At 37.2% G+C, this 11,642-nt stretch overlaps 1 protein-coding gene across 1 annotated transcript; it reads right to left on the bottom strand.

The window, feature by feature from the left end:
* Window positions 1-8,873: 8,873 nt before the first annotated feature.
* On the bottom strand, window positions 8,874-9,851 carry LOC100357823 (olfactory receptor 6C76). Its single transcript, XM_008256707.4, has one exon. The coding sequence runs from the start codon at window positions 9,813-9,815 to the stop codon at window positions 8,874-8,876; it is 942 nt and encodes a 313-aa protein (XP_008254929.1). The 5' UTR covers window positions 9,816-9,851.
* Window positions 9,852-11,642: the final 1,791 nt, after the last annotated feature.

The following is an 11,642-nucleotide window of genomic DNA, read 5'->3' as shown; positions in this document are numbered from 1 at the left end:
CTTATTGGCAGTTGGCTCAATGTTCTAATTTTCATGATTCAAACCACCTGGTCATTTTAACTATACTCTTAATATTCACAGTTCTGGACTCTGTGAATCCTCCTTTCCCAGTAACTTTTCCAGAGTTTGTACTGGCTTCTGTATTACGCCTTACCTCACCCTTCATAATTAGTTCCCTATCTACTAACGATGGTTGGATGGTTGTTTCTGGTGCTGTCTCACCTCTCCTCTCCTTGTTCAGTGCTCAGTATTTTCTCCAGTGTTTTAGAACCTGCTCCCTACGAAACTGTCTGTAGGGACCTCAGTTGTTTTACTTTCTGCTTTCCTGTCCTTTTTTTTTTTTTTTTTTTTTTTTTTTTTTTTTTGACAGGCAGAGTGGACAGTGAGAGAGAGAAACAGAGAGAAAGGTCTTCCTTTTCCATTGGTTCACCCTCCAGTGGCCACTACGGCTGGCGCGCTGCAGCCGGCACACTGCACTGATCCAAAGCCAGGGGGTGCAGGGCCCAAGGACCTGGGTCATCCTCCACTGCACTCCCAGGCCACAGCACAGAGCTGGCCTGGAAGAAGAGCAACTGGGACAGAATCCGGAGCCCTGACCGGGAATAGAACCCGGTGTGCCGGTGCCACAGGCGGCGTAATTTCACGTCTAAAATGTCACAGCATTCTAAATTCTCCAGACCTAGCAGTTTTGAGGTAAAGAATACAATCTTACACTAGCAGTGGATTTCTCCCTTTTGCAGTGAAAGGAAACCAGGTACAGGTTGACTTAAAGATGAACAGGTAGGAAAGGTTTAGTTTAAAAAAACAAATAAAACTTCTGTAATGATTCTGTCATATCCCCAGGAGCTGTGGTCATAGTTAGGAGTCTTTCTTATATTGTGAATATCAGGAGTTTGGAATAAGATACATTAAGAAAATAATCCGTACTCTTCAGATTTTAAATAACTATTGTTAAAAAAAAGGGCTCTAATCTTCCTATCATTTAGAATGAGCACATTAACAATTAATGACAATTTGCATAGCTTCAGGGAGATTTGGAACACAACTCAAGAGAAAATATTTGCAGACCATATGTCTGGTAAGGGATAGGAAATCCTATAAACTCAGTATTAAAGAAAGTCAGTATTCTAATTTAATAGTAAAACAAAGAAGGTCAATATTAATGTGGAAAAGGGATGTAAAGAGACTTTTTTCAAAGATGACATGCAAATGGTCAATAGGCCTATGGAAAAGTGCTCAACAGCACTAGGCATTGCGGAAATGCAAGTGAAAACCACAATGAGATATAAATTCATGATTTCTAGGGTGTCTATTAACAACAGCATTAAAAGATACATTTTGGCAATGGTGTGGAGTTTTTGTAACCCTTGCATACTATTGATGGAAATGTGTAATAGGGCCTCCACTATAGAAAATAGTCTAAAATTATTTTAAAAAATTAAAAATAGAACTACTCTGTGATCCAGCAATTTCATTTCTTGGAATAAATAAAAAAGAATAGAAATAAATATCTCAAAGAAATACCTGCACTCTCATGTACATTGCCACATAATTCAAAATCGCCACGGTATAGTGTTTATTAATAGATGAATAGATACAGAAAATGTGATATTTTCATACAGCAGAATATTATTTAGCTTTAAAAAGAAGGAATTACAAACCATATAATAATATGGATGAACCTGAAATATATCATGCTAAATTTAGTGAGAAGTTACAGCAAGACAAATCCTGCACGATTCTACTGTTATAAGGATCCAAAAACTGATAAAATCAAATCAGAGAGAATGGTGTTTGCCAGGGCCTGGGAAAATGGGAAGTTGTTTAATTGTTATAAACCTTCAGTTATGGAAGGTGAGGAAGTTCCAGCAATCTGTAAACTTTACAGATTGTACACTCAACTCAAAACAAAACACACACACACACACACACACACACACACACGCACACCCCAGAAGGTAATAAAACTGAAAAAGAGGTATGGAGAAATTTTGAGAATTGATGAATATATTTATTACCTTGATTATGGTGATGATCTCATGGGTGTAAGCTTATGTCCAGACGTATTAAGTTGGAATCACTACATCTGTGAAATTACAGAAGACTATGCACTATCTAAACACATTGAAACTTCCACAGATAGCAACAGACTGTGGCAACAGAGTGGGTCCCGAATCTGTTCTGTTTGTCCTGTGGCCAGACTATTGCTGCATTTCATCTGCAGACATTAGTCCAACTGTATCATTTGGAAAGGACAACCCAGAATCCTTTTCCTAGCAGTTTTAAGGGAAAATGATTAATTATTTGACTTACTGTTTTTTGCTTTTCTACTTGGACATCTTCTCACTTGACCTTTTATCTAAACTTTAAATTTAACCAGCTTCCTATTTGTTATCCTCCTCAGAAGCATAATATACTTAAAAATTTCTCTTTACAGTCTTTATATATATTGAGTAAAGGTGAATATATCTTCTCCTTTTCTAGAAGACAAGAATCCTCTCCCCTCCTAATTTGTCTATATTTTGCCTCCTGGAAGACTTTCCACTAGTGCAGGACATGGAAAGTTGTGGAAAATGCTGCATTTGCCTCCACACCCACCTTGCTAACCTGCCAACCTCCTTTCGCTGATCACTATTACGTGCTCTTAATGCAGAGGGCTCCATCTGACATTCTTTTGAATCCACTCTTCTCAATTGATGAAGAAGCTCTGGACCCTTCCATCTCTTCTCCTTCTTATTAAAGCACAAGGTTCACTTCCACCTGACTATTGGAAAATACGAAGCAATTATAGCAAACGAAACCATCCCATTCTGTGGCTGCCATTTGCTAGGCACCAGACTGGGTTCTCTACCAAACAACTCATTCGATTTACAATGATAACTCCACTGCTGTATTTTGTAATGCATTACCTTCTTTTGGAAATACTTGAATTTGACTTCTGAAACTCAAAGCTATATGTAGTAAATATACACTCCTAGGAATCACATAGATCTAATAAATTTTCACACAGTGGAGAAGTGAAGTCAGGTGCTCTTGGAGAAATTAGAACAATTGTAGTATAATGATCAAGAATTTTGTATGCATATTAATGCTTGAGAATCACTTAGGCCATTAAGGAATTTTGTTGCTTTTCTTTGACATCATCATCTATCTTCCCCATTGGTGCTGTCCCTTATGTGATAAGTGCTCACATAATTTTTATATGTGCATTGTAAATTCAGACTCAAATGTAGGATGATTAAAAAAAACTTGCTGGATTATTTCAGCTACACTATGAGTCTTCTTTTGTGGGCGTCGTATCTGTGATCATTATGCACATGCTTCAGCAAAAGGAAAAGACTACTCCTCTTCATGGGGCAACAACTATGCCTGATCCTCAGCCAGCATTAATTATTAACAATGGGGGCCGGCGCTGTGGTATAGTGGGTAAAGCCACCGCCTGCAGTGCCAGCATCCCATATGGGTGCCGGTTCAAGTCCCGGCTGCTCTACTTCCAATCCAGCTCTCTGCCATGGCCTGGGAAAGCAGTAGAAGATGGCCCAAGTGCTTGGGTCCCTGCACCCATGTGGGAGACCTGAAAGAAGCTCCTGGCTCCTGGCTTCAGATCGGCGCAGCTCCAGCCATTGCGGCCAATTAGGGAGTGAACCAGTGGATGGAAGACCTCTCTCCCTCTCTCTGCCTTTCCTTCTCTCTCTGTGTAACTTTGACTTTCAAATAAATAAATAAATCTTAAAAAAAGAGCCTAGGGTGATTACTGATGCCATAAACAAGAGTGTCAATTTGTTAAGTCAACAACAGGAGTCACTGTGCACTTACTCCTCATGTAGGATCTCTGTCCTTAGTGTGTTGTACATTGAGATTTAATGCTATAACTAGTACTCAAACAGTATTTTTCACTTTATGTTTCTGTGTGGGTGCAAACTGTTGAAATCTTTACTTAATGTATCCTAAACTGATCTTCTGTATATAAAGAGAATCGAAAATGAATCTTGATGTGAATGGAAGGGGAGAGGGAGTGGGAAAGGGGAGGGTTGTGAGTGGGAGGGACGTTATGGGGGAGAAGCCACTGTAATCCATAAGCTGTACTTTGGAAATTTATATTCATTAAATAAAAGTTAGAAAAAATTATTAACAATGATAGAAATGAGCACGTGTTTTATTTGAAAATACAAGTTTTTGCTGCTTCTCCAACACTGAATAAAGTGAAATCATGAATGATTTTCCCCTTCAGTTTGCTTTTTAAAATTTCCCGAGATTAACATGAGTCCACTGGGTCTGGACAAAAGAATTTCTTCTTTTTAAGATCTTATATCCTGTGAAATAACATGAAGCACACATGGCAAGGCCCACCTTGCTTTAAAGGGACAGTCATAGGAAAATAAATGTATGCAGGAAACGAATGAAAAATTCTGTTTAGGGAAATAGAGCAGACCTGGCGCAGCTAGAATGAAGACGCTCTCAAAGCTTGCTGGTTGCCCCCACATGAATATGCCAACATCCTGTCATGTGCATTTCTTAATGAAATTCCTGAAGGGTTTCCCAGAAATCCTCAACACTGAAACTGCTTCCTTTGATGACCTTCTCTACAAAGACTGGTTTTTACTGTCTTTCCTGCTAGTCAATAGCTTATTCAAGAAAGGAAAACAGAATTTTTTGTTTTCAAATTCCATGAGTGTTTCCATGTAGCCTCCATTCTTTCTTTTCTGCAAATTCCATTTTTGAATTTTTTAGTTAAGACAGATTTATAAATGACTTCTCTTTTATACAATTACAATATTGTGCAAATAATTTCCTAGGCCTTGTTTTTGATTGTGTTTTGTCTAATAATTCATTCTCTGCTGACCACTGTAGGGCCACAAAAGTGCAGTTTGGTAGAGAAGACTATGAAGGAACTAAGAATTGACGTCATTCCTGTCATTTTCTTTTTCATGCTTTCACTCTGAACACACATCAGGCAGAAACTGCCTCTGTGACATCAGCTTTTGAAGCTGTATAATCCCATGCAGTTCTTCTCTGACGGAAACAAAAAATCCTCTCAACAGAGGAATTTGTCTCAATTATAGATTAAGGGAACACTTTCATTGAAGTAGAATTTAGGAAGGATTGGATAATTTATGCTTAATTTTTCAACATGAAAGAATGTTTATTATTTACAAATGTCGAAATTATAACAATGTACTATTTGTTTTTGGTGTATATTATAAGGAATTGTAAGTTATATTTCTGGGGCTTTTAAAATTTTAAAGATTTTTTATTAATATAAAGAGAAAAAAATCATGTATTTCATAGATATTTCAAGAAGATAACCCTACCTTCCTTTCTTTTTTCCCTTAATTTTTGCAATTACGTAATTTCAGTTTACTTTATAGTTATATGCTTAATGCATCGTTAACCACAATGTTCAGCAAGTTTCCTTCTTACACTTTTTTGTATTCTATGTTAACTGCCACATATGAAATTATGCTTCATAAATGACTGAAACTTACTTTCTGTAAACTTATTTATTTACTTATTTACTATGGATGCATAACAATGCCCTGGCTATCACATCAGTATTGTCAAAGGGCTGTTGAAGAATTCCAAAATTCGCTCACTACAATTTCCTACAGTAAAAAGTTGAAACAAACTTGACTAATGAAATTATAATATACCAACAAATATTTCTTTCCCTCATCTCTCGAAAGAGAAAATAAACCTCATATCTTTCCTATGGTACTTACAATTTTGATAATTCTTTATGTTTTCAGCCGGCAGTACCTTAGAGGGTTTGACTGTGCTGTGGGCAGGAAGACGTGACTCAGTACTGCTGGTCTACAAGCCCTTCATCCTGCATTTACGCTACAGGCATCTTCTGCAGGTCTGCAGTTCTAGTCCCCACTTTCACATCAGGTAAAGACCCTCTTTACACACTGTTCGTTATTTCAGGCTCTAGATACGTTTTCTTCGGTCCCCACCATGGTGGTAGGAAAATCTAACGTAAAGAAGAGAACAGGAGAATTTCCTCTGGCTTGGAAAGAGCAGATGCTCTGATGTTTTTAAGCAAGGAGTTAGCCTTTCTACTCTAAAAATGAAAACATTTATGCTTTCTGTCCTGCCTCCTGGAGGTGCACTGGGATTACTGGCATGAACGGAATAGAGGATCCTTCGTGACCTGATTTAATCATCACTAACGACCCTGTGTAATTAACTTTGATGGAGCAACTAGAACAGGGAGGAGCAGAGCCACCTTCCTTTGAGACAGTAAGATGGAACACCAGCCTCAAGCAGAGGCCAATGCTCATCCTGATGAATTAAAAAAGTGCAAATACGATTTAATTCCCAACTGCATTGAGCCTGTTTTTCAATCATCAAAATATTTTGCCACACAGAATCTCACATTATATAATTATTTTGTAAAATATCTATTTTATGAAAACTCACACTCTGAAAAATTACTATGTATATGGTGTCCCTGTAAAATCAATTCTGATTTTGTTAATCACAGGAAAATGTATCTACATTTGAAAAATCAAAAAACATACATAGATTACACATTATTTATTCTGTCCACAAACAATGCCTTATAGCATCATTGTTAGATGGATGACATTGAGAAATAGTTTACACAATTATGAATCATCGTATTAATGAATTCCTGCTTAGAAAATATGCATGTAAGATTTTAAAGTAAGTGTATTTAATAAGAATGTCTCAAAGTGACTGTGGATAGTGTTTTAAAAATACATAATAAAGGGGCCGGCGCCATGGCTCACCTGGCTGATCCTCCGCCTGCGGTGCCGGCATCCCATATAAGCGCTGGGTTCTAGTCCTGGTTGCTCCTCTTCCAGTCCAGCTCTCTGCTGTGGCCTGGGAGGGCAGTGGAGGATGGCCCAAGTGCTTGGGCCCCTGCACCCACATGGGAGACCAGGAAGAAGAACCTGGCTCCTGGCTTTGGATCGGCCCAGTGCTGGCCGTAGCAGCCATTTGGGGAGTGAACCAATGGAAGGAAGACCTTTCTGTCTCTCTTGCTCTCTCACTGTCTAATTCTACCTGTCAAAAAAAAAAAAAAAAAAAAACCATAAAATTAAAGAGTTTGGAGGGCTGGTTGGATGATGTGTTGTTTTGGGTCAATAATGAAGGGAAATTAAAAATCACAGTTTCTGTGTAAATTTTTAAAAGACTTATTTATTTGAAAGAGTGACAGAGAGAGGGAGAGGAAAAGTAAGAGAGAGGAAAGGAAAGAGAGAAGAGGGAGAGGAGAGGGAACGGGAGAGGGGAAGTGCGTGATTGTAAATATTTTACGAATAAGAAAGGAAGGAGGAAGGAGGATGGGAAGTATTGCCTTTCCTAAATCTGTATATAGGAATTGCACTAAATTTGTTCACTTTATATAAATAAAGAAATTAAAAAAACACAAAAATTTGATAAGAAGTTACAGCTAATGTTAAGGGTTCCTGCTAAATAAAAAAAACAGAAACAAACAAAAAGGGGTAGACAGGAAACCACTTTGGAGGATATGAGTGTGTTTATTACCTTGATTGTGCTCACAGTTTTATGGGCTTGTATGTATGCCAAAACTCATCCAATCGTATGCAGTAAATAGGTAGTTCTTGTATATATAAATGATATATCAATAAATTGTCAACATAAACAAACAAGAAAGAGTCAATTAGAGCCCCACAGTCTAGTCTACTTATTATATGACAGAAGACTGGTTTTGGGGATAAGGAAACAAAGTATAAACAATTAAAGATATACTAAAACAGAAAGCACCAGAAGGCTTCAAGAGAAATTAATAGTCATCCTACATGAATCGTTCTTTCCAGCTCTTGAGATGGGGGGTTTTTAGACCTTTCAAGTCTTCCTTATATTTTCAGTCTCCTCAATCTTAATTCTTTATCTTTTTTCTTTATTTAGCAACCAATATTATCCCACATAATATAATGTGCAAATATTAAAATTGAGACAATTGATGAAAGAGACAATACAATACTATTAGTGGTATACAGTGTGGATAAATATCCTTAAATCACAACCTTAGGTAAGGTAAGTTCCCCAAAAAATGTCATTCTCAAAAAAATGTTGCTCACTCTGTTGAAAGATTTATGGAAACATGATTACATGCTATTGCCTTTCTTCCAAGAATTACTTGTATTTTAAAAAGTTCTAAGTCATGACATTATACTTAAAGTCATAGTTACATTAATTTTTCTTATTTAATTGTTCACATAACAAATGGCACTGAAGGTAAAAATTAACCAGCAAAATTATTGTATTCATTACGTATTTGCTATCATGGTCACAAATGTATTTCAATTTTAAATTTTGCAGAAGATATAGTTAAGTTGTGGGTTAAATTTAATTATACAAAAATGAGCATGCACTTTTTTCATACTGCTTAACTCTTAATTTACTGTTTGTTTGTAAATCAGCTATTCTTGTATCCCATATGGGATAGTTTCTTCCATGTATCATTCAAAAATTATTAGAAACAGGGTAATCATATGCTCACACAGACATTAAAACATTTATGCAAATACACACATGTTCGTGCACTTGTAGGTACATTTATATAAATACATACATGAATTAACAAGAAGCTCAATATATTATTCTGTTAAAATATGTGCAATGATTAATATCGACATGCATAGTACTTGTAGTATATGCTATACTAAGTGACTTTAGTTCTATCTTTGAATTGCACAGTATAAAAATACATCAGATAATTCCTTACTCATTTTATGCACAAATTCATCAAAGGAATTATAATATAAAAACAATAAATACAAATTAGCACAGTTATGTTTCTGAGACAAGATAAAAGTAAGAAGACAGAAGAACTAAGACAAAAACATATTTATTGTTGTATGTGTTGCTGTAATAAATCACATTTAGATCGATGTTTTTGAGGAAAGCATCTTTCTCATCGCACCCTTAAATGCATGTTTCACCTGCTGGTTCCTTAGAGTGTAAATAAATGGATTCAGCATTGGTGCAACAGAGGTATTGAGAATAGCTACCCCTTTAGTTAGTGCGACTCCTTCCTTGGCTGACGTTTTCACGTACATGAAGATGCAGCTTCCGTAAGAGATAGAGACAACAATCATATGTGAGGAGCAGGTGGAGAAGGCTTTTTTTCTTTGTTGAACGGAGGGGAGTCTGAAAATTGTTCTGAGGATGTAAGTGTAGGAGAGGATTATTAGTGTCAATGTAGTCATAAGAGTAAACAAAGCTAAAACAAAGCTCATGAGTTCTAGAGTACTTGTGTCTGTGCAAGAGATTTGCAACAAAGGAGCAGAGTCGCAGGTGAAATGGTCGATGACATGGGAAGCACAGAAATCCAGCTCTAACCCTATGGCCAGTGGTGGAAAAATGACCAGGAAGCCTGCCAGCCAGGAGCTGATTAAAAGCTGGTAACAGATCTTGCTGCTCATGATGGTTGTATAATGTAGAGGCTTGCAGATAGCCACATACCGATCGTAGGACATGGAGGCCAGGAGAAAAAACTCTGTGGACCCAAGGAAGATAAAGAAAAATAGCTGAGCTACACAAGCATCGTAGGATATCGACTTGTCTCCAGTGATGATGCTGATCAAAAATCTAGGATTACAAACAGAAGTAAAGGAAATCTCCAAGAAGGAGAAGTTTCTGAGGAAGAAATACATTGGGGTCTTCAAGTGGGAATCCAGCAGGGTGAGGGAGATGATGGTCAGATTTCCAGTAACACTCAGTACATACGTGAGAAAGAAAAAGGAGAAAACCACGATCTGCAATTCAGGGTTATCCGTCAGACCCAGGAGGATGAAATCCGTCCCTGATGTTCTGTTTCTCATTTTGGATGGTTAATAGTTGGCAAACCTTACTGAAAAAATAACATAGAAAACAGTGAGTCTGGAAATAAGTATATATATCTGCACACATTCTTCCAAGTTCTATTGTATTTTCAAATTTTTAATTGATGCAAAAATTGTTAAGTATCTGCAGGGTATTAGATGATGCTTTGTTATGATATATGCTGTGTAACACCCTGGGTCTTTTTTGGATATTTTACCATTCTCTATTATATTCCCATAATTTCTATTAGATCTTTTTAAAGGTATATCCCCTTTGTTTAATATCAGTGTTACATATTTATACTGTGCCTCCATATCTTGTATTTATTTTGCAGTAATGTATTCAGTATGAAGTCTTCTAATGCTTCATTACTTAGTTAAAATATAGGGGACACTTCAGGAATGTGTCCTAGATTATGGAAATAGTGATCTGTCCTTTTGGGAAGGAACCACTACAACCTCTGCTGGTTTATTTCTTTCCCCAGTATAATATTTTGTTTGAACAGTTAAATAATAGTTTACATAAACATCACTCATTTTTTTGTCAATACACAACACATTTTATTTCCAGATATCATTGGAATCTTTCAAACCCTTACCGTATTTCATGATTTTTAAAGAAAGTTTTTAAAATCAAATTTAGGTTTTCTTTTTTTTTTTTTTTGCCAGAGTGTCTTAATAAAAGTTAAAAAAAAATCAAAATTTAATTAATGTAATGTTGTTTCACTGATTTAAGCTCCCCTAAGAGCTGTTTAAAAATTCAGCTAGGCATCAAATGGCATGGTCAGAAAATATTTTAATGAAGCCGGCGCCGTGGCTCAATAGGCTAATCCTCCACCTTGCGGCGCCGGCACACCGGGTTCTAGTCCCGGTTGGGGCGCCGGATTCTGTCCCGGTTGCCCCTCTTCCAGGCCAGCTCTCTGCTATGGCCAGGGAGTGCAGTGGAGGATGGCCCAGGTGCTTGGGCCCTGCACCCCATGGGAGACCAGGAAAAGCACCTGGCTCCTGGCTCCTGCCAGGATCAGCGCGGTGCGCCGGCTGCAGCGGCGGCCATTGGAGGGTGAACCAGCGGCAAAGGAAGACCTTTCTCTCTGTCTCTCTCTCTCACTGTCCACTCTACCTGTCAAAAAAAAAAAAAAATATTTTAATGAAGTACACAAGTATTGAATCAGTTATGAAACTCACAAAGATTTTATATATATTATTTAGAAGTATCTTGCACATCTACTAACTATATGAACCAGTTTTATAAAGTATAAATATTCCAATATTAAGCAAATATCTCGCTTAATGGCCAAAGTTTCCATGTAAAATATTTTCACATTATCTATCACTCCATCATTTTCACTATTCTAAATTCAGATTGACTTTTACAAAATTTAAAATATTTAAATTATTTTGATTTTTTAAATTTCCACATATGAGACAGAACGCATGGTATTTCCTATTTTTATTGGGCTTATTTCACTTAACATAATGATCTCCAGTTTCTTAAAATTATCATTACTGGAGGTTGGAAAGGGGGAAGGCAGGAGAGGCTGGAGGGAGGGTGGACAGTGAATGCCAGAAAGTAGAAGTAACAAGTCCCAGTGACCCACAGCATGGTGAGGTGACCATCGTTCACCTGCTATCTTTATATAAAAGATAGATGTGTGCTGTGTATACCAGCATATATAAAAGTGTGCTGTGTATACCAGCATAGACGGGACGAGCTGGTATGCTCCAAACACAAAGGGAAGAAGATGGAATGCCTACTTGCATGGTTTGGTTGACTTACGCTATGTGTAGGTGTTGTCTGTTGAACGGTACCTCGTAGAAATGGATAAG

The sequence above is a fragment of the Oryctolagus cuniculus genome, chromosome 11 (genome assembly GCF_051225735.1).
Source record: "Oryctolagus cuniculus isolate XC-2025 breed Fujian yellow rabbit chromosome 11, ASM5122573v1, whole genome shotgun sequence".
Taxonomy (NCBI): domain Eukaryota; kingdom Metazoa; phylum Chordata; class Mammalia; order Lagomorpha; family Leporidae; genus Oryctolagus; species Oryctolagus cuniculus.
Note: the sequence above shows the minus strand (reverse complement) of the source record. Positions and strands in the feature narration are given on the sequence as shown.

Coding starts and splice junctions, on each gene's coding strand:
- LOC100357823 (XM_008256707.4), bottom strand. CDS start 9,815: ATGAGAAACAGAACATCAGGGACGGATTTCATCCTCCTGGGTCTGACG.